A 27,533-nucleotide genomic window follows, 5' to 3' on the forward strand; every position below is an offset into this window, starting at 1 on the left:
CCACATTGTCCTGTAATCAGTACGGCTGTACACAAAATACCCTTTTATCAGCATTTCTCCTCTCGTAACATCATCTTTTTTTACAGAGTCTCTCCTGCCCTCCACTTATCTCACTTTTTTATCTCCCTCTGGCAAAGCAAATTCCCAGCCCACTCCCAGCACGCCACAGCTTCTTCAGATCAAGAACTCTATTAACCGTACATTATTCAGGGCCAGCCTAGTCATTCCTCCAGGAGAAGCTTACTAGGAATGGCCCTTCTCAATGCAAAATGAAATGGTTAACTTTGCTTGAAATCCCATGAATTGGTAAAAATATGCCACAAAGTACTGGAATGTTGCCTGAACATTATGTTAACCTTTGATTCCGGTTTTCATCTGGATTCATTTCCTATAAGAGTTAAATGTATAAACACTACAGATTTGGAGATATGAAATATAAAACGTGGCCCGTTAACATTATCTAATTAACTAAATACTTCTTAAATTGGATTTTAATAAATTGAATGGTTAAAGTGTTTTAAATGTAACAAAAAACATAAAGGCAGGTTTGTGAGAAATGTGAACTCACGTAGTTCGCAGAATGTACCCCTCCATCCCGGCGCACAGGTGCATGCCCCGCTGACGTGATCGCAGACCGCCCCGTTGGCGCACTGGCACTGGTGTCTGCAATCTGAGCCGTACCATCCGGCAGGACATTCTACGGCAAAGATATTCATATTGAAACCATTCGCATGTCATTGTTAATTTTTTCTATTTTCTCAAGAATTTTTGTTCATATTTTTCACTGATCCTATTTTTAAACCATTTCATTATCATGCACCATTATAATACACGTAAAAGAAAATATTATCCTTGAAATTTCTTCTGCATGAGTTATAGCAGTTATCAGCATGAGTATTTGCTCAAATTAGACCTGGCTCAGACTTGAATTTGGCTGCGATGAGGTCAGATGGACTTGGATCAAAGAAGTTCAGCTGATGCCCCAAGTTACCACTTATCAGTCCAACAGAAAGCCCAAGCTTGGCCAAACAACAGACCTTACACTTGGTCTTAAGTTAAACTTTATGCATACTTATCACAAGCCGTACATTTACATAGAACTTTCTGTTTCCCTTTAAAAGTCAGGATACAGAGCCACATAATTAATGCATTGAAGCCAGAGTTTAGGACCCCATCACATTTGACCACTAATATTCGCTCGTCTTCCAATATTCTCCTTGCTCCATTCGTATAGAATTCTTGGCCATACTGTATTCAGTGATATCAACTCACTCTCATCGCAGTGCGTTCCTGTATATCCCGATTCACAAATACATTGCCCGGTAACGGAGTTACAGTTTCCATCGCTGTTGCTACAGTTACAAGGATGGATGCAGTCTGGACCCCAGCGGCCGTCATCACATGCTGAAAAAAGACCACACATAACAGAACCGTGTAAAAACATGTCCGCTGGTTCTTGGTTTACTTTGATGAGGGTATAAAAGGATTCAGAGGTATACCTGTTTTGCAGTTATGTCCTGTCCACCCGGATGGGCATGTGCACCGACCCGTTACCGAATTACAGTGGGCATTATTCAAACAGGCACATCTGCTCCGGCAGTCTTGGCCAAACCATCCAGGAGGACACGCTGTAAAAAAGCACAGTGTTCTCGGTCAGGATCGATACTGTTTTACAACGGTTTGCCTTCTGAGATTCAGCCAAAAATTACAAAGGGAACTGGGAAACATTATCTATGCTCCACACAGGTCTATAAATTATTCCAAAATATGAGTGTTATATGTAATACATGTGTTATAAATTGGACTCAGAAGTTCGCAAGCTCATGTTAGCTAGGTAATAGTCCACAGACATCGGGTCCATCACAGTCCATCATTTTTTGTGACTCCTTTCCCTTCCTGACCAAAAGACCTTCATCCTCAATACACGCGCTTACAAACTTCATGGAGGCCAAACATATCCATGGAACATTTCCTTCCCCTTGTATATTTTAGTTCTAGACTTTCCTTGTGGGTAGGATAAGGATAACATAGAGATGTCTCCTTTTGTAATGACACAAATAAGCTAAACTTCCAGGTTTTCCTGAGACTATTATTCTTTTGCATATCTTGAAGAAGTCATTTTTGGTAACTTAATTTAATTGTCTTAACGATCACGTCAGAGTTCTTATGTTCCTTGTTTCTAAATAAATCCACCACAATCTTTTTTTTTTATCATAACAAAAGCAATTGCTGGACTGAAAGAACTTACTTTCTTTGCAAAGGCTGCCAGTAAATCCTGGTGCGCACATACATTTTCCAGTTGCGGGGTTACAGCTGGCATCGTTATCACACATGGGACAGATCTCCTGACAGCCGGCTCCCCAGTGGCCGGCAGGGCAATCTGCAGCAGACACAGAAAAATGGTAACAATGTATAAGCCTTGACCACGACTGAACTTGAGAACTCTTCAGCAGTATGGCTCAGGTTAAGTGTAAGAGTTACATTTATTGTGGATGAGATAGATGGAGGGATTGTTCCTAATGAACGCCACCATGTTCTTTAAAGCAATGAGGGACCGTGGCATGGCCAGCGGGCGATAAAATCAGTATATCAACCCAACCATGCATACCCTGTATGTACAAACACCTACCCACCAGGGAAGACATGGGAACTCAGCGGTATAGGGGTAATTGGCCCCTGGGCTGCTCTGATTGAGGCACCCGTGCCAACCAAGAATGCATATTAAACTGTCCCTTTAATGGTCCATTTTGGAGGTTCCTGTGTTTTTTCCTTCTGTCCTTTTTGGGCAAATAAAAAACTATTTTTTAAACTATTATTAATATTAATTATTATTAATTAAGTATTATAAATACTCTTACTTGGATCTACTGCACAGAGATAACAATAGGTTCTGTACAATCACACCCAGCAAGGACACCATATTTACGAAATGCTTGCTGCGTTTTGCCTAAATTGCACAAAAATAGCCAACAGTTATATCATTAATTTGTTGCAAAAAGTAGCAATAAAAAAATTAGATGCTATTATTTTTACACGTATAAATGTGTATCAGTAAACACATGAATGACAATTCTGTACATAAATCACCATAAACGTATTTATTGTATTTATTTATTTTATAATTGAATAATTGGAAGATTTAATAATATTTAATTTAAGTTTAGAATTCTATAATACATTAACTATTATCTATGCAAAAGATCTAAAGGGAAGCAGACGCATCCACGTAAAGACAAAACATACACGATCCATGTTGCATTTTTAGGAAAAAGCAGATATAAAGAAAAATTGAAAATACATTTTTAGAAAAATGCTGAAAAATAAGCAGATTAAAAACCACATGGATGGGAGCGAGGCTAGTAATATCTAAATTATCACCATTTATTACTTTAATGTTGTTGTGAGATGCAATGCCCTAAATTCTATGGCTGTTTAACATATCGCTATAACTCATTTTAATAGTACAAGGTCCCCACGGAGATTTGGGTTTCTCAAAAAGCTTTCGGTCAAATTTCTGTTGTAAACATATATATTTCGGAACCAAACTAGTAATTTGCTAGTATGTCAGAGGATGCACGCCATTAAAAGTATTGTTTCTGCCCGTGGATCACTTACAATTGGTGTGTAACCGTTCTCGGCTATCTCATATAGCATCTCCTCTATTGAAAAGCTATGGCAATAATAACAAGGGGAAAAAAAGACATGAGAACAGAGCTTTGTTCCCATCAATCAGGTTTTAGTATCTTTCTCAGAGCATGGTTTTTGATGGAATGTGAGGTTATGAAGGACCAAGAACTGCTAACAGCTAACTCTATCAGAAACCAAAGATACAAGAGGGGATCGAACGGGGAATCAGATCTATTATGCATTAGCAATCTATTTTTTTTCTGAATATTGCTCTAAGGCTACTTTGCAACTGACTTGCTCTTCTGTTTGAAGTTCATAGTTGCCAGCTTTCTAGTTTCGGATAAGGCAGAATGCTGCAGATAGATTCAAGGATAAATATTCTGGCCTCTCAAGAGTACTTCTGCGAAAGGACAGAGCCACCTGCGAGGACAACCTCTACGGAGGCTCTGCCCTGATTACATAAGTACTGTACCTGGATAATGGAGCTGACACCGGACGAAGAAAGTAGACAGAAGAAAGAAGACAGAAGAAGAAGACAAGAAATCTGAAAACGAGACAGGGTCATGGAAGTGGTCGGCCGAGAAGATGCAGAGGCAGAGACAGCAACAAAAGCAAAAACAGTGGTTTGGAGTCGTCTTATATTCAGGCCTTTTTTTCTCTTTCATTAAGATCCAAAGTTTGGGAGGTCGTTTTATAATCAGGGTCGCCTTCTAATCAAGCAAATGCGGTACTATTGGTAATGATCAGACTGGTTGATTGGGATTGAGTCCAAAAAATAGGAAGATGTATGCTGCCCAGCATGGGGGTAAACTCACTGTGCCTATGTAGCATACACTAATGGGTTATCATGAGAATATTCAAAATATATAAAATCCTTATAAAATGCAATTTTCTCATAGTAATCCTAAAAAAATCGCTAAAAATCCACATTATATCATGTTTAAAAAAATGTTTTGCCTGCCTACACATGCACACCTCTGGCACAGTCTGAACCAATTTTTCCAGGTGGACAAATGCACGTGCCGGTTATATGGTGACATGGCAACCCACTGCAAGAGCAGGATTTCAGACAGTTCATTCCATATCTCCCTTCTGCGCATGCTGCAATAAAAAAAACACATAAAATCCAATGGTTTTCTCTTTTCAAGGAACCATGAATCCTTTGTACACAGTAATCCCAGTAATGTATGATACATCTATACCTTTCTACTTCCCTTAAACACAGTGCATTAACCTATGTAAAAAAAAGAATGTTTTGTTTCAAAATCGACAAACAAGGTGATTTTTTTTTACTGTTGATAAGGTCATTGTGTTCAAAGCAGCATCTTAGCTTTTTACAGCTAAAATGTATAGTAAAATATTATATTATAATTTTACTGTTTTCTTAATTAGTTAGCCTGACAATTAAACAAAGAGAAGTGTAAGGTTATGCATTTAGAGAACTATACTATTCATCATAATAGGGCAACGATCAATCGTACTCACTTGCGGTTAAATTGTGCTACAGTTAGCCAAAATATCTAACCATATATATTTCCACAAGCTCTTAATTAAGACATTTGGGGTACTATTTTAATTACTGGCCAAGCATATGCAATTTAGAGCAGTTTAATTAAAACAGAGTCGCTTCACAAATTGAAAGCATGGCACAAAATCAATAATTCTAGATTGCTTTACAAATTCAATTTGCTTTATGAACCTCTATAGATGAGTTGAAGCACCCATTTGGATAAGCGCTTTCGCTTCTGTTTTTTTGAGATAACCATTTTAAGTTGTATCTTGGTCACCCTCATCACGTACCACTTAATACCAATTATAATGACACATGAGATTTAGAGGTGTTATATTTTTGTGTACATACACACAATCGTCTCCTGTAAGATTTTCCAAAAAAGCTCTCAGCTTGAAGTAAACTACTTTAGTTTAGTTTTATTTTAGTTTTATTTTTTGTTTTGTTTGTCTTAAAAAGGCAATTTCTGCAATTATATTGTAAACGTCCTTTTGGTAAAAAGACCTCGGGCCTCTTGTATTAATTAAAAATGAAGAAAACGAAATAAAACCAATACCTAAAAGTTGCCAAACTATTATAGCCAGATATTTAGGATATATATAATGGAAGGTATAGACGAGACTAGACATGCAGCGGTATAAATGTTTGATAAGTTGACAGGACTGCTTACTAGAATTCACAAGATATAAAAAAATCAAACCAACTGATTAGAAATGGCACTTTTCCTTACAAACGTCCAATTGCCTTTTATTACAAACAAAGGTTATTACCTTGGTCACAGTTTTCCCCCTGATAGCCTTCTGGGCACGGTTTTTGACACTTCCCATCGGTGTGATCGCAGGATATTCCAAGCTGACAATTACATTTGCTCTTACAGCCGATTCCATAAAATCCGACATCGCATTCTACAAAAAAAAAAAAAAAAAAAAAAAAGGAAAGTTTCATAGACGACAAAGGAAGGGATTCTTTACAGTCTAAAAATAATAATAAACAGTTGAGATTTTTTTGCTGCTTCACAATACTTTACCAAACCGAATACCAAAATAGTTATGAGGCTTCATGAAACAAGATATAATATTGCTTAATGAGACACGAGTAAATAATGCTGGTTTTATTATATTTTTGAGACAGTTTTTGGTTCTTTCCAATTCCAATGCTGGAAAGTTGCGTTGGAAATTCTTACTTGTTTGGCAGTAAGTCCCATAGTAACCCGGTTTACACGTACAAAGACCATCTTTTTTATTGCACTCCAGGGTATTCTGCTGGACACACCGGCATTCTTCTGAGCAACCAGGTCCAAAGGTCCACTTTGGGCAAGCTGTACGAGAAAACACAATATGAGTTACAATAGCTTGACATGCGCCCAAGAGACTTCCAGACATCTGAATGTCAATCCGGGCGCATTTATCATCAGACATTACCTAACTCTATCATAATCTCAGCAAAATCCAATCAATTCTAACAAGTATTATACCCATGGCCCATCCATTCATTCCTCTCTAAGACTGAATGTAACCCACCCCGACATAATGTCTCAATCATACCAACATCTTCACGCTTGATTATTCCATAATTACATAAAGCTACAGAAACCCTAATAAATTGAGAATACAAACACGCCCAACTCATTCAAAATTATTTTCTATTTGCTTGCTAGAAATAAAAATAATGCATTGACTTAGATTGACTACATGCTTCACCCAACTGAGAAACCCTTAAGTCAATAGCGGAGTTCATATTTGTCGCTTAGAGGCATGTTTAGTAAATATATTTAGCTCACCTAAATGACAGTAACGGCCATAAAGTCCAGCGTCGCACAAGCAGGCGCCGTGCAGTCTGTGGCATCGGCCCTTGTTAGCACAGTTACACTTCTTCTTGCAGCTCTTGCCAAAGTACCCCTTAGGACAACCTGGAATTAACCAAATGGAATCATATCATTTCTACTTGTATCACTTCAAGGTTCTATAGTCCAAGGTTCTCTAATCTTCTTCTGAACATGCGCTAACTAACAAACCCAACAATAAAATAAACATAAAATTAAAAATATATATATATATTTTAATGTTTTTTGCTTACTATGGCTTTTCTACATTATATAAAGCGGTAGTAGATAGTCCCACCAAGAGTGTATTCTTTTCTAGAAAATCACTAAGTAATTACCAAGTATTATCCTATATTCGTTGTTTTGTCTGTTTTCTTACCATCCTCACAGAATTCTCCGGTCACTCCTTGAGGACATCGGCATTTTCCCGTAACGGGGTCACAGGTTCCTCCATTTTTACATTTACATTTCTGGCTACAGTTTTGCCCAAATGTGTTATCCGGACAAGCTGCATTAAAAATAATAATGAAACAGGCAGTATGTAGTTCACTAGCATGACATCTGTCTTTACTTTTTAAATAAACAGTGTTACAGTGTTCCCAAAATATTAAAAAAATATCCTTTTGGATATTTTGATTATATAAATGTCCCCCCCCCATTGATTCGGAAACATAAAAGTTCAGGCTTGGACATAACTCTGGGTTTGTCATATTAAATCATATGGTTCGGCTGTAGGAAATTTGGAGTACGATTCAGTTTAACAAATTTGCTGTTAAATTATGGTAAGCAGATGTTCACTTTAATTAAGGGGACTTATTAAAGAACCGCATATCCATGGACACTGACTGTGAGACGGAAAGTATTTTCCATAAATTCTCAAAAAATAAGGAAAAATATATTGTAAATTATAAAGCTTCATATATCCAGGCAACTTACAGCTTGGGGGGGGGGGTAGCCCTGACAACACACTCGAAGTACACATGGAGTCCTGACTCAAGGGTGTATATGCTGTCTTATGATGTTTTTCCTCCAACTACCCCTCCAATTTTAAGTCAAAGCACCTACTAATTGATAGGGGAGAAAGCTGAACCTTTTAGGGTGAAAATGTACCAAAAAAAAGCCTTAAGTAGAGGTTTGATGGATATAACACATGCTAAGTAAAAACCACATTTGCCTAAAATACATTCTTGGATTGGGCTTTTTTATTTCAACATTCTCCACCAAAACACAAATGCCAATACCACAATACAAGAGGATTTGGAAAGACCTTCTATCCAAACCAAGGTCTCTGCTTTTTGGCAGTGGGGTGGATTATCTTGAGTCATTCAAGACTGAACAAGAGTCCAAACCTTTTGAGATAAATTAAAACAACGTCCAGACTAATGTGTCAGAAATCTGTTCAGTTTAAAATAATATCGTTCCTATTCACGAGATCAAAACATAGGAAGCCGCGGGACATTTCGCTGCTGGGATGCCAGGGCTTCAATATTTTAATAGTCATGGAAACGAACATCAAAATATGGAGAGCATTTTGGAATTTGATGCAAGCCAAACCAACGCTATAAAGTGATATAAACTAGAGACCAGACTTAAATAAACCAATGGCTTGGCATTTTATACGAGGCCAAACATTAGCAGTTCTGGGTCGATGCTGATGTGGCACCACAAAATCACAGTTTTTATGACATCATATGGCTTCATACTCAAATAAAACAAAAAAGATTTTTGTCCATCAGAATCTCTACAATGCTACTTACAACGAAGGTGGCAATAATGGCAGGTCTTTTTAGTGACAGTACTAGTCAACATTGTTTGTCTTAAGTCTAAAAACCATATCCCAGGGTTCAAGGGTATCAACCTCAACTAAACGCTCCATTATCTCTTGGGCTATATACATGTCTTCATTCACAAAAATATACACACTCGGAAAACCGGGCATTACTACCCAATAAAACATTGCAAAACCCATGTAGAATAAGAACAAGTAAGTCATTTCTTGATATATGAGGTAGAGTTGAACTTACTTTGATTGCATATAAGACCGGTCCAGCCCGCCGGGCACATACAGCCATCCATGTCTGTATTACACACTCCTCCGTTTGAGCAATCGTCACAGGTTAAGGTGCAGTCTGGCCCAAAAGTTCCATCAAAACACACTGCCGACAGAAAACACATTGACATTACTCCTCGTGGGTATATTCGGATTGTTTCACTGAAAATAAATTGTCTTTTTGTGTGTAAAAGACTAAAAATCTGATAGAACCACAATAAGATAATTAAACCATAAATATAAAAGAACATGTTAAGCCCGTTGATATCTGTCATACTCAGATAAATTGTAGAGTTAATGAAAGAGCTTTTTCTCCACAATTCAGGCTACTTTCACTAATTAATGGGCTAATTAAATGGTTATTACTGTTACAGTCATTCATCATGATTATTCATTTAAGACTATGTGGAAGACCCCCAAGATCAATCATTTTACAGAATACTAGTCCAGATCGTTTCATAAGGAATGTATCATATTGTTGATAGATGTGGTCTAACTAGACATCCTGTTTTCAGGTATTTTGACCAAATGTTCACCTACTGTTTTTTATTTTTGACGTACAGGGTAATAAAGGAAAAAAGAAATAGAACAAATTATTAAATATGGAGCTAGTTTATTAAATGTTACCAAATGATTCTGAAAGCGTGTGTTCTCCTCTGGCTTCTGCTTCCTCGTCATCATCGTATTCATCATCATTAAAATGTGCAAACTCATCTCGTAACAACGTAACTTGGGGAATGGAACGAAGGAGAGGTTGTTGCCCATAGATAGCTTCCTGCGGGTTATGGGTGGCTAGAAAACAAAGTAATAAGAAAAATATTGTAGATTATTGCTAAGATATTAATACATTTCACCAATATTACCAGGATTCTAAACACTTATTATTTTTGAAACAAAGTCCGGTGTCCTGTTATGAAGAGGCGTATCTTGACCTCTATAAAGCAAAGGTGAAAACTTGGCAACCTCTGTCTTGCAGACTAGTCTGTCCTATTGATATTTCAATTGAATATTTCAATTGGACAATATTTTTTTTTCCATTTGATAACGGATCGTGTTTTGGTGGCTTCTATACTAGACAAGTCTACTGAGAAAAAGAGTCCTCAAAGACCGAGTCCCTAAGTATGACAACCGCCAGTGCTAAGCTAACAAATGTTTCTAAAATAAAATAAAACTATAGTAAAACATTTTTCATTACCTATACAGCTTCTACCGTCATCATCCAGTGTATACCCGGGGTGGCAGACGCACTGGAACGAGCCCACAATGTTCTCGCAGAGATGATCACAACCACCATTATTTGAAGAGCACTCATCAACATCTGTTAGAGAAATGTCTTTGTTAGTTCCAGCTCATGACTTGCTAATAGCTGACTACTAGAATATAAAAGCTATATAAGCTATAAACAAGAAAATACATTACATCAACTATTTTCCTTTCTTCCCTTGTCTACTGTTTTATTCGCTTGCCCTTTTCTAGCTTTTTGCTGCCTCTTCCGAACTATACAAACCAGTTGACTTGTAGCGGTCTGGCCAACATAAACGTCAGAAAGGCAACGTTGGCCACCTTTGGTGCATATTAACTGGTATAACATATTTTTGGGACTTTTTATCCAAGATTGTTTTGTATCTGAGGATACGCTTAAAAGCTGAGGAACATACCATCACATCCGCAGCCATCGGGGTTAAGCCTGTAGCCGGTGTAGCAAACACACTCGTAGCCCCCGGCGTTATTCGAGCACTCTTGCTGACAGCAGGACACACCGTTGGAACACTCATCAGCATCTGGAGTCAGAGAGAAAAAAAGAGCCACTCACTAAATCATTTTTGTTGGCGAGACGCTTGATGTTTTATGCACTAACACAGGTCGGGGCTGATCATTCGATCAATATCTTACCCCTCTAGGGAATCCAATTTGGAATGTAACACATTGGATTCCATCATCTATCAAACACACGGTGGGCGATATGTATAAATAAAGGTTTTATTTGGAATGAAAAGCATGATTTCAGTCTTTTTTTCTTTTCCTGCGCATCTGCGTACTAAAGATTTCGGGACACCGGTTTAATAAATGTCTATACATTAAAGACACAAACGTAGCCTTTTACTCTCAGATTGCAACTTTCCATTCTCGTGTTGCGACAATGTTATATCTCAGTTGCCAGAATAGGACAATAGAACAATTCATTGATCTAGAATTTGTTGCACTTTTGAGGCCTTTTAATGCTCTCAAATTAGAGTTCCCTTCTGTAACTTAATTCCTGTAACACATGTTCAGATATTCGAGCCAGAAATCCAGTATTTGTCCTCAAAGTGATATTTTATACACCTCCTACGCTGTATTCTTGTAAAGAAACAGCACTGGGATGTTTAAAAAGATATTGATTCTGTCATTAAACATCTGCACAAGGACTGGTGGAATCTTTTTGGATCACGTTGTAGTGGCAAACAATAGTCCACTTACTGAGATTATGGTATTAAATACTATACATGTTATAAATATATGCCTCCGAGGTAACTTATATTTAAATTTTCATCTAAAAAGGTTCAAAAATACCATATTTCTATATCAATCCATTTTTTTATATTTTTACAACACATTAATATGAACCATTTAGCAAAACATCATCAATAACCAGAAAGTGTTGACTCCGAAGGCCAAGTTTTACCAACAAGCAGGAAAGTTTGAGCGGAACTTTTTAACTGACCTGAAACCGAACTAGGTTAGGCTCTAAACTTTACAGAAACACGTAACATGGTATGATTCTATTGAGTTTAGAAAGCATTCACTTAAAACCTTGGCTTGGTCCCACACGCTGAGGAACCTTGCCAAGTTCAGACTGTAAACTGGCCGAGATAAAACAAAGTTAAAATTAGCGAATGGGTGACGTGATAATTCCAGTATTTATATGCAATTATCACGTCTACGGTGCACGTGACAAATAAAATACATTCTGTAAGTCATTGTGGTCCTGTAGAATGTGAAAATACAAACTTTCATGGATTCAAATTGAGCCTAATAAAAAATAAATAGAATTAGACAGACATAGAAGATAAACACTGGTATACGTAATGCTAAGTACATACTAGGCTTTTGACAAAACACAAAAATAATCTGGATATTTCAAGCAAAATTTCTTAAAACCTTTTGTTTTTGTATTCATTTTTTAATCTTAAAGTTGAATTGACCAGGAGCACTACTGCCTGTCTCTCATGAGAGTGTCTTCAATATCATACGTTCTTTGGAGTAGGGCTATTTGCTTTTCACTGATCTTTCACTGATCATTTTTTTCTTACACTTAGTAAAGTTTCAGGGAAAGAGTCATAATTATGTAAAACGCGATCATAGATTTACTTAAATGTTAAGGTTCAGAAGTGGTTGATTTGCCGAGCTAAGCATTTTATTATGTGCGTTTATCCATGCGTGTCAAGATACCTTGTAAATCGTGCTTCTGAATGTGGCTTACAGGGAAAACACTCAAGCTTGTATAAGTACATAGAGTAGACAGTCTGACTTAGTATGTCAGGAAATGCCTTTGCGGTGAGTTTTCCTACGAGCCTCCAAAACAGGTTTAAGGACTGTGTCTACTAATCAGGAACATCGAGGTTGTTTTCAATAGATGTGTTTAGCAGGATTGTGTTGGACAAATAATTTTATTTTGTGATTTCAACAGAACCACTATGGGTTATTGAGTATTTGAAGAACGTCCGCTTTGTGGCCCCACTAGCAGAGGCATATTATGAATAGAGTCAATGGCCGCTCCCAGGGCGTTCTTACAATGTATTAATGTAGTTTTCATGCAAATTATTATATTCTCGGTTTACGTATATGTAACTAGTGGGCTACAAAGCTGTCCTGGGCTGGAATTTGGTATAACTTACATGTATTTGGTTTGACTGTTTAATTAAGCTATTTGTCAATATAATGTACTTAGAGCACCATCACAGACACAGCCAACAACACAAGGAATGTTTGTAAAGGTAAACTTAGTCCACAATCTCTCAAGGACAATTTTTGGGGAAAGCAGGAAACATTAGAAAAACATAGAATCGGTCTAAGCATTTTCTGAAAAGTAGATAATTCATGCTAAATACAAACTCGCTGTCTCATCTCTGCTCAACACCGAGAGATGAACATATTGGACAGGGTGTTAAAAAGGTCAACCGGTCCAAGTATCAGAAGATCCATTGCTATCTATTCACCTGCACATGTTTTTCCATCAACGTCCAACTCCAATCCTTGGGGACAGATGCAAAGGGGACCCGTGTTGGTGTGTCGACATTGGTGGGAACATCCTCCATTGTTGATTTCACAGCTGTTGATGATCTCCATCTCAATTCCTGGGACAGAACATAATTAGTTTGTTGCCACTCACATACCACAGTGGAATAGATACATGTGTAACAGTAATATAAGGGGATAACAATTAACATGCAATTTACACACACACACTTACTTTACGGTTTTAAGGACTAATGTTCCAGGTTACTACTTATCGCAGTATAAATATTGTTCTATAAAAGCATATAGAACCTCCTGAAATGTTTCTAAAGCTTCTATATTGCCCTTTGCTCCCATGGTTTGTCCTAAGATGCTCTTTGCCGATGTATTCTTATGATTGCAACTCATTTTCCTTCCTACTCATGTGAGCTTTTATTTCATGTTAACAAAGAACCAAATCCCATCCACGCTCCACTGCGTTTAACAGTCTAAGGCAAAACACAAAATATTTACGGCTAACAGCTGGAAGGCCAAGCTATGGGAATTCATGTTGGCAAATCCCAGGAAGACAAATAATGCTATTTATGCTTAGTTTGTTTCAACGTACGTTTGTTGTTAGACTTTTCAAAAAATGTTACTACAAAAAAATCCAGAATATCAGAATGTCTCAATAACCTAAATCGGTGGTTCTGTGGTGTTCGCAGGCCTAGTTGCGGATAAAGACATGGAAATTGCTTGCATTTCTGTTCAACTTGCTCTTGTGGGGCTGCTTGTCTGCTATAGAAATTGAGGGTTTTGTGTAAGATTCAAGGATCCCTTAGAGCTCCCCAGAGATTTTCTTAAAGTAAGATTCTAGATATATTTTTATGGTTAATTAGAAACTAGAAACAAATGTGTCACTTAATGCACCCTTTGTAGGTATTAAGAGGCATTTTTACACCTGGTTTTAGGCGCGTCTTTCTTTTGACACAAAGCTCCCTCTACTTTCTCATTTGAACCCTCCTTATATATAGTGTTTTCTGAAATATAATACTTGACTATTCGGATAATAAATGAATTAGGTCTTGCAGCCGCTGATATTGCACATTAACCGCTTGTAATTTATTTGTTTCCACATTTTTTATGAAAGTCAGCCACGTCCTAAACTATCTGCTGTCTGTGGTTTTGTCTGCGATGGGTTTATAGCTGAAGCAGTAAATACACTTTATAACGTTCAAAAAATAATTGTTCCTTTTTAATTTAGGTGCCTGCTATGTTAATTACTTTCTGTTCATAAATATTAGAGTGTAAGGATGTTTTTTCCCCCTATGCTCTGACTTTCTGAGTGTACTCAGGATACATTCAGCGAGAAATATGAACTATACATATGAGAATGTCGGATGCTTCTGGCAATGATTTACAGCGCAAGCAGAATTCATGCAGATGTTGGAAGGGTTAGCGTTCTGGTTTAATACAACAATTCCTGGTCTTCCCAACGGAACACTTACTGAAACATTGCTTTCCGTCAGACCCCAATTCATACCCAGGGCTGCAGCCACAGAGAAAGGATCCAGGGGTGTTGAGACAGCTGTGGGCACACATGGCTGAGCTAGCTGCGCATTCATTAATGTCTTTAAAAAAGAAGTGGAGGAACATAATAGAGAGATTATTAAATGTGAACATGGGGCACTGAAGCAAGGAAACATTACTGCCAAGAGAAACATTCTCTTACGACGTACGTTTCATTTGTAAAAGCTCTTTCTCCATGTTAACTGACTTATTAATAGTCCGCAGAAAAGGGCTAAATTGTGTGCTATATGAAGCTCTAATTAATATGACCGCTGTGAAAATGGTTGAAAATGAAATTGGCTGAGAACTGAACTAACTCACTCTTTAAATTAAGGTTCTAGGTTTTTAGAGCGCTTGAAAAACGAAAGCACTTTTCTTAAGGACAAACCTTGGATAAGCTATCTGGCATACTGGGCAAATGCATGGTGGGCTGTTGGCCATGGCAATGCATTTCCAGCCATAGGCTGCACTGACGTCACCAGGCAGCGGTCAGCCATAAAGTGCCAGTCCGACCATGACAAGGACAGACAAACTCCCCTTTTAGAGCAGATTCCATTGTGCTAAACCGGACAAGAACTTAAAAATAGGCTAGCCAACTCGTGAGAGTGTCTCCAGCAGCTGGTCCTGCATCGTGGATCGGGTGCACGCTACTGAATAGTCCACCCGTTACTTAGACAAGGTGTCCATGGGAAGATCTAGTTTAGGTTTAAGGAGTAGCCAGCGACTTGTATGCTTAATGGAGACTGCATAAGTACAAAGGGTTATGGGTACACCCCCATATACATGTCTCCCCAGATATGTCATCTTTATGAGTGCTTTTATCTCAGTATCTGGATACTGCGAGAGGGGGTGGAAGTTGTCTTCAAATAACAATGGTTCCTTTTCATAACTGAAGATGTGATCACACCGTTTTTACCACTTATTTTGTTATATGAGAGGAGATCAATAACGTGTTTCAACAACTAATTTTATATTAAGTATCAAGCCACAATACAGTCATTAGTTGGCAGTAATATAATCGCAGATCTTGGAAGATATTAAAGCCTTGTCATCTTCAATGCCCGAGGGTGTCTCCTGGCTAAACCCTGACTTATAATTACGAGCCCAGATGTTCGCATAGTATTTAAAAAACTAAATCTAAAAATTAAATTTAAAAAAATGATGCTTTCATACCATACCTTCACAGGTCTTCCCATCAGATGCCAGGATATACCCGGGGTGGCAGGAGCACTTTGCAAGGGATCCTTCACCGACACATAGCTGGGAACAACCCCCGTTTCGTGAAGAACAGGGGTTATTTACTGTTGATAGGAAAATACGTTAAAACAGTTTAAAACACAGTTTTTCTCACAAGTGAAATTAACAAAGGAAAACATTATTAACATTATTATTATTAAATGTTTTTGTAGGCGTTTAACCAAAATCAATTAAATGCGTAGCTGTATCAGAAAAATGCCGTAACATTCTAAAAATGAAACCGCACCTGAGAGTAGGCAGCCATTCTAAACTTTTCCTAAACTCTAGAGACCAGCACTTTTGTTATTTGTTAAAATTAATGTCCGTAAGTGTAGAGAACAATCCTCTAAATGCTGAACGCTACTTTCACCCCTTCTCAGAATGTTTGGTTGCTATCTATTACTTAAGAACGGTATTATACAGCTCTAGATGTAAAAAAAAAATGCTTATAAACAATTTTTTTTTTCTTTTGTTCCTTTTTATTTAAAGTGATAAAAAATACATTAACATTCTAAACACCGTACCCACTTACACATGTAACCCCTTCTGCTCCAACAGCTACACCGCTACGTTGTGAGGGGTATGATAGACATAATTAAAATGTGAAAATCCCAATAAAATAAGTTTGTTTTTATTTTTTTCTGCTTATATCTATGGTGACAGTAATTCTTCTGTTTATTATATTTTAAAAAATTTTGGTTACAAAATAACAATGAATCTCAAACTTGGTCCCAAAAGTATCCACTCTACAGCTCGGTTACCCCTTTACCCTTCGCTGTCCAGCTTCTGTCCATACTGAGACACATAAATAATATACATTTATGTCACTGAATTAATGTTTCTATTTTTTTACTCCTTTAAAACAATAAATCAAACTATGAAATAAATCCCAAACACCCCAGACAAATAATAAATCATTAACTGTGCGTTGCAGCTGCCTTTTAGTTTGAAGAATGGATCTCGTACTTTGTTGGGGGTGCTCAAAAAAAGTCTCTAAATTCCAATTTAATAAAGAATTATACTACTGTATTACTTTAGTTATTTTACAAGCTGATGGTGACATTCCTTGCAGCAGATATTCTGCTTTTAAAGGAGCTTTTAAAACTTTATGATTTTGTTAATGAAGAAATAGCGTCAGCATTCCAAAACCTCATTACCATATAGCTTCGTGTATAAAGAACTTTAACAACTGCCTATTAAAAAAAATAGGTTGCATTTTAGTCTGGCGCTCCCTTGCTCTAATATTATAGCTTGAATGTAAATGTATGTTCTGAAACTATATATAATTCTTTATCCCTGCTGTGCCAAGTTTCAATGACGCCAGTTCTGTGTCACTAAAGCTTAAAAAAAGAGGTGGATAATATGTGTCTCTCAAACTGCCACCTCCGTTATCTTCAATCAGCTATGGGCTCGGAACTCATATTGTATGGTTTTAAGGGCAAAACAATATACAAACCACACTTCTTAAACACGAGAGAACAAGCAAAACAAAGGTACAGTTGAACTTCCTTGGGTCACAGCAATGGAGGCAGCTAGTATCTCTCTACTTACAAGTAAGCAAGGAGGTCTACGTCAGGACTCACCTTTACACTTGAGGTGGACCTCAAGATCTTTGAAGGGTGAAATCAAATGCAAAAACAGTTCGGGAACAACTCAATCAAGAACAGACAGCCACTTAATAGTCTGCCCAACGGTGCATCCTCATTAGGGAACAAATGAAGTATTAGCTCACTTGTGCCATTACAGAGGGAAAATATCTATCAGTTTAATAGCCCCATGAAGGGCAGAATGTACTTCTGTGGCTTGTGGGTTCCCTTGTGCAGAGGAAATATCTGTGTGTATATGTTTTTTTTCTCTGATGGCACACACTAGTAAAAACTTGGAAGGCTCCCAAGCAGGGATGCACCGTAGGGCAGACTATTAAGCAGCTATCCATTCTCGGTCGAGTTGTTGTCAGTGTTTTTATTGTACGGTAGATATGAGTTTCCTGATACAGATGATATGCACAATGTATGTGTTTTTACTGGAGCAAACATATTCATCTCTTCTATATGGGTCTTAAATTGACAATGTCAATGTAAAGTGGTCCACCTGTCACTCAAAGAGTAAACGGGATCATCTCATCCAATGAGCGTTAGAAACCGACGTGTAGAACGAAAAAAATCATTTTGGATTGTGATTGTAGAATTGTATCAAGTTCCAAGCTTGGTAGGCAACAAAAACAGAGACTCAAAGAAAATTACATTATTTGCATTACTATATATTATACGTATTATGTATATTTAGAAGAATGTCAAAAACACTGTATAACAACACAATAGAACATACACATCCCAACACATACAACAAAATAGTTTATATACTGTTTTGTGCTGTTTTTGTATTTATTATTCGCTGTAGGAAACTTACGTTCGCAATGCTTGCCATCTGGCTTTAAACGATAATTCTGTCTACAACGACACTGGTAGTGGGCCGCCGAAAGCTGTACACAGTCATGTTCACAGCCCCCATTGGCGATCGAACAAGAATAGACAGCTGAAATAAAATCATCATAAGCAGATTAGATATTTCTGATTTGAAAATAAACTTGTGTTGTTCATAAATATCTTTTTTAATGTTTATTTTTAATTTAGTTATATTTTATAGGGTATTTCAGGCAACGTTTCCAATAATCATCAATGAAAATTTCAAAACAGTACATTATAACACACTTCTTGGGCACTATTTTAGGGCGAAAAAGAAATGTAAAAATGCTTTACAAAAGGCAAAAAAAAAGAAAATAGCTAGAGATCATTTTATTTTTTTAACTGTTACTTAAGTAAAAAGAACAATTATTTTTTTTTTATTAAAATATTGTATTTATGTGTAAAAAAGTATCACAGAAACCTTGGTGACAATGTTAAGAAAAAAATATGGGCTGCCCCATCCTTTGTTGATTTCTGATTTATTTTCATCCGAATTATTTGGCACGTTATCTAGGTATCACGTTATTAGGTTTGACGGAGTTACTTTTTTGGCATATAAACATATATATTGGGTTTGGCCACCATCTATTTTAAAATCCTCCAAAATAGCATCAAGTAGCTTTTATGATCTAGTCTTGGCTCACATCCTAGCTGGTCATATGCTGCCATGCCTTGCCGTACCATGCCCCTTAAATTTACCCAAAGGCGTCTAACCCGCAGTCTAATGCAATGATGCCAGCTTGGTAGTTTGCCATACTTAATAAAAAATATTATCCTCACGCAGAACTTTCCACGATAGCTGAAGTCTACTCTCCCTTCCTGGTGTTCTCAATATTCAGCCTCGCAACAAGACAATAAAATGTGTACTTGGCTGCTAATGACTTGCTGACCACAAAAGACCACACAGAAATCAACACAAACATTTAATTAAGAAGCCAAGTTTCTAACTATAGTGTTATTGCAAGCAAGATGACTTTCCATGATCTTCAGAGAAAGGTTTGATTGGAATAAGCATCATATTTCTATAGGTGATCCTGACTTTCAAGAGGGTTAGGCTAGATAGGCTTGTAGGACCTTTTTGAGATCTTATAGCAAGAGCGGTGGACAACCTTAACTGCAGCATGGACCCACAATGACACAACCTATCACATAAACAGAGCCCTGGGTTCAAGCCCTGACTTATGTGACCCAGTACCACTTATTGTTCAAGAAAGTGACCAATATCTCCAACAAATTAAAAAAAAGCTTCCATGATCTTTGAAGGTTTCTTCTTTTCTCCAAAAAAGGTTGATTTTTATACCATTCGCTTTCTTAACGTGTATTGAAAGAGGGAAATCAAGCCGTGTATTTAAGGACACGCAAAATAATATCAGCTGATTTCCACATGCCACAATCATGCTAAGCTGTGAAACACTCTTTATAATCATTTTTGTTGGACAGAGTGCATTCCAGTTCAGTACAAGTAATGCGAACCAGCAGCTCCTTCTGGGCAAAAAAAGTATAAATAGCTAAAAATATTTCTTTCTGGATTTCGGCCTTACTGTGATCATCTGTAGTGCCACGAGACTACCGCAATCAAACTAAAAACAATTTAATATAATTATATTAACTCTGGTTTGTTTATTTTTACATTGAAATAAAATAAGCTTCTTGAGAGCCTCACAGGTTCCTTTAAAGCAATTTCCGAGCAGCGTGCGGCAATGCTTCATGAATGCAACGTTTAAAACTGCGTAGCGTGCGCATACCGATAAATAACCGTGTCGTTTTTTTAATCCAATTTATTGTATTCCATTAAATAATATTATTGAGCTCAATTACCATTCTGTCTTGAAAGGGAAAAGTGATTTTGTTAAGGAATTTTCCAATGAAAAGAAAGCTAAACGTTCTATCGTTCTTTCTATATTGTTTGTGCTATTTATTTCAGTGGCTTTATATACCTTGTAATTGCACTATTAGTGTCACCAGCTTGAATGGTATTTACATCGATTGGGGTTTAAGTCTGTAAATGTTCTAATAATCTTGGAAAATGTATGAAAATTAAGATAATTTAGCAAGTAAACCGGAGTTCTGCTTTTGGACTTGGTAACAAATCCGGGGACAGAGAAGGTAAAAGTACTGTTTGTTCCGGACATCTCGACATCTTGAGAAATCAAACATTGTTACGCCATCAGAGAAACCATTAATGCCACGAATGCCATTGTAAGCCAATCAGGAAAGAGATATGATTGGTTGATATTTGAAAGGTAAACGGGTCATTGACCGCTTGGAGATAACATCGGAGAGAGACAGAAGCTTAGAACCTGGGATACAAAGCACTATCATCGATAGATATAATTAAACATAGTGAAGGCTCTATATGACAATAAAGAAAACAAATGTAAAAAGATGGGGTTGGGTAGTGATTTTTAAAAGTCCGCCACGTGCCAGACTATCCTTCATTCTGATTCTTACATCCTATATGCATCACATTAATTAAGTGTTCCTTCTTGTTTTTAATTGTGATGATGTAACATAAAATATGCATTATTTCTTGCCCCTGCTTCCTGTATAATGTGGTTTAAACTGGCATCTCATCCTGAGATATTTGTGATAGTAGCTTTACAGAGGCTCTAGTGCGAGACGCACATGCGCAGTCTTCTCAAACAATACCGTAAGGCTAAGGCGGGTTTCAACCTTGTGCCAATACAAGCTTTCTTGGAGCATTAAGGGAAATACATGAAATGGCTTTGCTATGGCTTGGTGGATGTCAGCTCTAGAAAATATAAATCTAAATAATGTAAATACACATTAAATGAAACTGAAACGAGATGGTTTTCAATGCAGAATTCGATTATATCTCAACTCCCAATGCTAAAAGTAAGTGTTTACAAACTAATTGACAAACTTTTTATCGTGTCAAAATTACAATTTTGTTGGTCACCAAGAAAGCAGGAGAAAAACCTTTTTTATCTCAATATCAATTCACCTAGTGATGGAGTTGAAGTTTTATATAAATCTAAAACTTATTTTTGTGGATTCTGAATCCTTGTCGCATGCGGCATAATTGTAAAAATGGGGAATGTGGTTTATGTGTTTACTGCACCTATGTGTTTATGTGGGTATGACAATCCTTGCTGGGAATTATCAGCTTCTACCTTGGAGGCTGATGGGTTTTCAGGATACTAGCTGGGGGGCTCCCAGGCTATAATGTCTTCTATGGAAGTAGGGGGCATTATAGAGCCTCAATCTGTGCCCACCTCCCCAGACTCATTAGGGTGTTTCGTGGTCCATAGCTGATAGATAAATGGAACAAGGGGATTTAAACATGCCTGGGATCGGCATATGGCTCCTGAATATAAGACAAGAACAAGGACTGAGTCCTTACATCAGAAAAAAACGACCAGACTAGATTAGCCAAGTAGGTCTGTTGATAAATTCTATGTTTCTCTTCTATGGGATGATTTATTCAACAGGATTCTTCAATTGGTTGCTGTACCAATAAAACTCAGTTTCAAACTTTGCACCAGAATCACTTTTCCATATATAAATCTTGTCTTTTGCTGCGGCACATGTAATCATGCATCAATACTTATTTTATATTTTCATACTATATATTACATTTTAGGGATTATGTTTGTATTAAAAAAATATGCTGAAGTTGACCTGGAACACACTTTGAATATATGTGCTAAATATCAATGCATTTGTCTTATTCTCCTAACAGAGATGACTGTTAGAAAAACGTAACAGCTGTAACTATCAGCTCTCATTCCATGCTTCATGTATCTTGGAAGCTCCGCAGAAACGGTATCTTCTTCTTGGCACCTTCTGCGGTCAAACGATCCATTTTGTGTTTGTGAAAACTAAAAGCAGACTAGACATGGACAACATAAAATGTGCTAGTTATTTTTAAAGTATGTTTAAAGTATAAATGACAGAGTTGTGTCCGCCTTTTATTGATTTGTCTAGGGATCCGCATTTAAGATTGTTTAGTCAACAATGTATCTTCTACCTGTGTAGGAAGGATTAATCCCAGGTGCATATTATGTTTGTAAGAAGTTTTTAAATGTAGAATGTGTGACACTGACTGGAGTATAATTACATAAAAAAATATATAAAAATCTCATAAATTACAATTCTCTTGTTCAATATGGCTGGGTTTACTCAGAGCCTTAGAGATTCTTCTGCTGTCGGAACAACGGGACATAGCTGGCAATGGAAGCAGATTTGTAACGCTTCAAGCTCTGTGTTCTGGTGGCCTAGCCGCGTAGACGGATTGATGTTGGGATATGATGTCATGGCTCAGAACTCCCAGTCTCTGCACAAGTTGAGCCATGGCAAGGAAACAAAGCGGCAATGCCACTGATTGGATTTGTTGGACCACAAAGAACTAAACATCCATAAGCCTCTGAAGGCAAATCAATTGGATGAGGACAATTAGCGGAGCCAACACAATGCATGTCTAACATGGTTAATTGGTTCTTAGAACCTGTCATTAGAGTACAATACAGACTTGGTTTCCAAACCGATTTCCCATTTAGATGAAACTTGTGTCAGCCATAAACAGTAACTCATAGGTACACAAAAACGTACTTGTACTATAATCTTACAAATCATAACTGACTTCTAGAATACAGTTTAGCATGTTAGGTAATCATACATGACATCACTGTGCTAATGAAAATTAACGCTTTCCCCTACTATAATGATGCAATAATGATGATGATAGGATCCACGTGCCACTTTCCACTTACAGGAAAATGAGTAGATTCTAGGTTATACAACAAAAATAACTTTTTTAGTACTAGCAAATGTAAAATTAGTATATAATTCTGTAAATTGCAATAAAATGGAAATAGCCTTTAAAGAGGAAGTTTTCCCGCAGTTATAACCCACGTAGTATCTGCCACATTGTCGCTCTCATCCCAGGAGATGCCTGGTTACGGATGCGTCAATGACCCCAACGATCTCCCCGCACAGAATCACTCATAAAGCAGTTGCTATCATGATCTCCTGGAATCCTGTGCGCACTGAAATACGCCATGTTCATGTACTATTGATTGGAATGTTAATAAGCCCTTTAAAGTTTGCCGTTCGCCAGCACAGTTCAACTGGGGGTATCAATGATTTCTTCCCCAGAAGAGAGAGCATATGTTTTATCGCTTCCATACCTTAGAGGAAACGTGAGTGTTTACTAGCAAGAAGACATATGTTGGGTGTCGGAACATGGGCTGGTGAGTGGACGTTATTCCATAGAAATGTAGAATTTGACATATGATAAAAACCATCAGCCCATCTAGTCTAATAGTTTTTCAACTGTGAAGACCAAGACCCCAATCAGTCCTTGGCCTGATCTTAGATTCAGGAGCCTTATGCTTGTTCCTATTCCTTGTCCCCCTACCCCTTATAGGGTTTTCTTACCTCTCAGCCTTCGAACCTCTAACCATACCCTTTAGCTCTTTTTTTAAACAGATTTCCCTCCTTGACCTTGTTTAACCCCTTAATATATTTAAAGGTTTTGCTCATGCCCCCTCTTTATTCTCTTTTCTAAGATATCCATTTTAAGGTTAGCATGTCTTCCCTAGTATGTTTTGTTAGTAAAGCCATGCACCGCTTCAGTAGCCCTTCTTTAAATTGTGTAATTAAAGATAATGGAAGCATTAGATGGTGAAATTAATGTAATCCCAGAAAAAAAAAAATGTGAATTTAAAAAACACAGCAATTACGAAAAATGTTTAGAATCCGTTTGCAATGGGGCTCAAGCGACTTAATGTTTAATAGACCATGATATTACAGCATCCCAGCTGCCAAGCTATGAAAACTTTAACCAAGAATATCTGGAATATGACTATACATGTGTGTGAGTCAAATTTAAGGGGCCCATGACATTAAAACAAAAGAATTTAAGCCAGAGTAGAAAAAAAAACTACAACGATCCACAGTTTGTCTATAGAGATCAATAGAAAACAACAAATCTATGCGATATCCTTTCTAGAATTTTCCATGATTAGATGCAGGCTTTTGATTGTTAACCACAACTGAATCAGGTAATATATTGATAAATAGAAACATACAATTGGACAGCAGATAAGGCCCATTCGGCCCGTCTAGTCTGCCCATGGTGTAAAACCTTAACCAGTCCTCGGTCTTGCCTTAGATCCAGGATAGCTTTATGCCTATCCAGCGCATAATACATTTATTACGACAGCAAAAATCCTTAAACATACCATGTTTTTTTTTAAATAAATGTAATTATTTATTAAACTGCAGAAAAACAAAACGTAGTATTAACGTTAAATTAACGTTAGTATTAAATTTCTTCAAGGTCCCTCCAAAGAATATAGTTTAAGAAATAAATAATGAATAAACCTGATAGGTGGTCACAATATATTTGGAAAATAAAAAAGTTCACTTACGTATTACTTATAGTGGAATAATATCTCCCTTCTGGGATTTGAATTTTTGTTGGCTAAGTGCCACTCAAGGGGGAGACTCGAGTATTTTGTGCGACCTGAACTAAACCTCCAATACCCCTGATTAAATGTAAAAACCAGGAAGAGTTAGAAATGGCTATATTTTGTAAACAGAACAAAATTGCAAGTCACTTCCACCTCCTGGAAAGCATTCAGCGAGACAGATGCCACAGACCAGAAACAACACACTAAAGGAACGGCATCTGTTAGGGTTGTGGCTGCCAAATGTGGCCTTACGTAGCCCCGGCAGACTGCTACATACTTGGAAGCTGACGGGAACTTATTTCATAATGACAGCAACAAAGCTATGCTGAGAACAGTTAATGTGATGATTGCAGGCATGTACCTTCCAGTGCAATTAGAAAAGCCGCGGTACTATTTGTGCACGCCTGACCGCACGATCGCTCGCTATGTCGTCTGGCAAATTGTCCTTGCAGCGGATTATACAGTAAAAAGGGCATATGTCTACCAAGAATCATAAATATTGATCAAAATTCAGGAAAATGAAGCACGCCTGAAAGAAGCCCTGCATGCCTATGAAAAGAATACTTAATGCAAAGAGTCGGGATAATTGGGAAAGTTGTGGAATGGGTTGGGGTGGTTTAGATAGGAACTGATGGATTCATGTTGCAGTTAACACGAAACAGAAACCGAAAATTTGCATATTTACAGGTAATTTGCATCGGTTGTGCCCATTGCCATGCTGTGTTAGGTTCCCTGCTTGATTACTGGTATCTCATGTGCACTGCAGTCAGGTGCATTAAGATGAGCACATGTGAAACCCTAGCTGGCTTGGCATGGGAAGCAGTGATGTCCTCCTCACCTGCTGTCTCTGTTAGTCAATTTGTTATGTTACATACTACTTGTTATGTCCTGTCTACCCATTGTACAGCGCTACGGAATTTGATGGCGCTATATAAAACAATAAATAATAACAATAATAATAATTATAATAATGTCCCCCTGCATTTCACTCTTGACTGAAAACATGCATTTTTTGTTGACTAACATAACGAAGATTTGAAAAAAATATATACAAGTACATATGTCCATGTTATTAAAAATAATATAAGAACATTTATCTTGGCTAGCCTGGCAACATAATTTTAAGACAGCAATAAACCATCGGAGAGCACAGGACCCAAGGAGTGTTCGTACAGGACAAAGAGTATAAAATATCCCAGTTTTTTAACAAGAAGGGAGCATAAATAATGTGTCCAAATAATAATGTGATCAGTTCTATAATATATGAACAGTGTCGTAGTGTAGTATTGAGACATAAATCGTACTGAAAGTATTCCCTGTTTAATGTTAACATTGCAGCTATGGACAGTTAAAGCCATTTACTTGGAAGTAACATTGTGACAATACAAAGGAGCCAACACTGGAAATAATGGTACAAATCACACGTGTATGTATCAGGATGCACACAATGTTTATTGGTAATATTATGAAAGAAACAAATTGTAACTGAGCTTGAAACATTGTTATGTTATCCACATAGAAGAGTTTGTAGAAGAGAGAACCGTAGGGTGACCACGGGATACAATGAGATTAGGAATCAAAGATTTCACACTAGATATTGATTACTTACCAATGCATGACTTGGTGTCTGAATGAAGTCGGAAGCCGGGCTTGCACTCACAGTGATAGGATCCTGGGGTGTTAACACATCGTTGCTGGCAGCCTCCATTATGAACTTGACATTCATCAATATCTGGACAACGAAGAGGAAGATCTTGGTGAAGCATAATGTAATTATTTTTATTTATAATATAACATATAATTATGTTAAATATAACATCGGCAGATATAGAAAAGGTAAGCTCCTGTAATACAGATTATTTTACCCCCCCAATTCACACCATGTATGTGTTTGTTTCATCTCGGTTGTATCACTTGAATTTCAGTCTCATTTCAATCTCAGTTATTCTTCATTCTCACCCAGTCCCATTGCACCTGGACCTATATCATTTCACTAAACAATTTCCTTGACCAAAATATTGTAGCATTTTACCCAAACATCATTCACCCAACTCTACTTCCACACTTTTTCATCATACGTCATATTCTGTGCTCCAGTCTTGGATCACCAGTAACCATTACAGGTCCTGCTCCTTTTTATTCCACCATCGTCTACTCTGCTTCGTCACTCTTTTACCATCTATCTGATCCCACCACACTTCATCACTACCATCAACCCTACTTTGGTGACCAAACTATCCATAATACCATAACTCTCCTATTCCACCCAAAGCATTACCATGTTAAACTGAATTTATTTTAGACATTACACTATGTCATATTGTATTAAAGACATGATTTTCAGATCTTATGTAATACATATTTTCACAAGAAGATTGCTCATCCATATGGCAGATGGCACCATATATCTCTGTAAAATGTGACCATACCTATTTAAAATATCTTTAGGATCTAAAGACACCATGTTGAACATTATGGAATATGTTTCAGATGTGGATTTTTCTCAAATTTCAGCAGACTTCTGTGAAAACCGGGAGGTGTAACCGGTAGCAGATCATGTCAAGAAGGGGACCCTGTATTTTTGTATTACATCTCTGGAGTTGGTTAAATTGTACTTAGA

At 37.3% G+C, this 27,533-nt stretch overlaps 1 protein-coding gene across 1 annotated transcript in view; it reads right to left on the bottom strand.

Annotated features, from left to right (window-relative positions):
* The window catches only part of LOC149278356 (uncharacterized), a 129,220-nt gene that overhangs the window by 11,991 nt on the left and 89,696 nt on the right, over positions 1–27,533 (bottom strand). Inside the window, exons 6-23 of the mRNA XM_089502100.1 lie at positions 26,523–26,645; positions 18,421–18,546; positions 15,954–16,076; positions 14,715–14,837; positions 13,209–13,346; positions 10,668–10,790; positions 10,205–10,327; positions 9,637–9,801; positions 8,984–9,115; positions 7,339–7,467; positions 6,918–7,046; positions 6,321–6,455; positions 5,908–6,042; positions 4,603–4,728; positions 2,249–2,380; positions 1,500–1,628; positions 1,273–1,404; positions 569–697 (exon numbers count right to left, since the gene is read on the bottom strand). Of these exons, the coding sequence (XP_089358226.1) occupies positions 569–697; positions 1,273–1,404; positions 1,500–1,628; positions 2,249–2,380; positions 4,603–4,728; positions 5,908–6,042; positions 6,321–6,455; positions 6,918–7,046; positions 7,339–7,467; positions 8,984–9,115; positions 9,637–9,801; positions 10,205–10,327; positions 10,668–10,790; positions 13,209–13,346; positions 14,715–14,837; positions 15,954–16,076; positions 18,421–18,546; positions 26,523–26,645 (2,352 nt within the window). The remainder of the gene's footprint in view (positions 1–568; positions 698–1,272; positions 1,405–1,499; positions 1,629–2,248; positions 2,381–4,602; positions 4,729–5,907; positions 6,043–6,320; positions 6,456–6,917; positions 7,047–7,338; positions 7,468–8,983; positions 9,116–9,636; positions 9,802–10,204; positions 10,328–10,667; positions 10,791–13,208; positions 13,347–14,714; positions 14,838–15,953; positions 16,077–18,420; positions 18,547–26,522; positions 26,646–27,533) is intronic.

This window comes from Sceloporus occidentalis, unplaced genomic scaffold (assembly GCF_023333645.1).
Source record: "Sceloporus occidentalis isolate IW3139 unplaced genomic scaffold, rSceOcc1.0.p SCAF_193, whole genome shotgun sequence".
In the NCBI taxonomy this organism is placed as follows: Eukaryota; Metazoa; Chordata; class Lepidosauria; order Squamata; family Phrynosomatidae; genus Sceloporus; species Sceloporus occidentalis.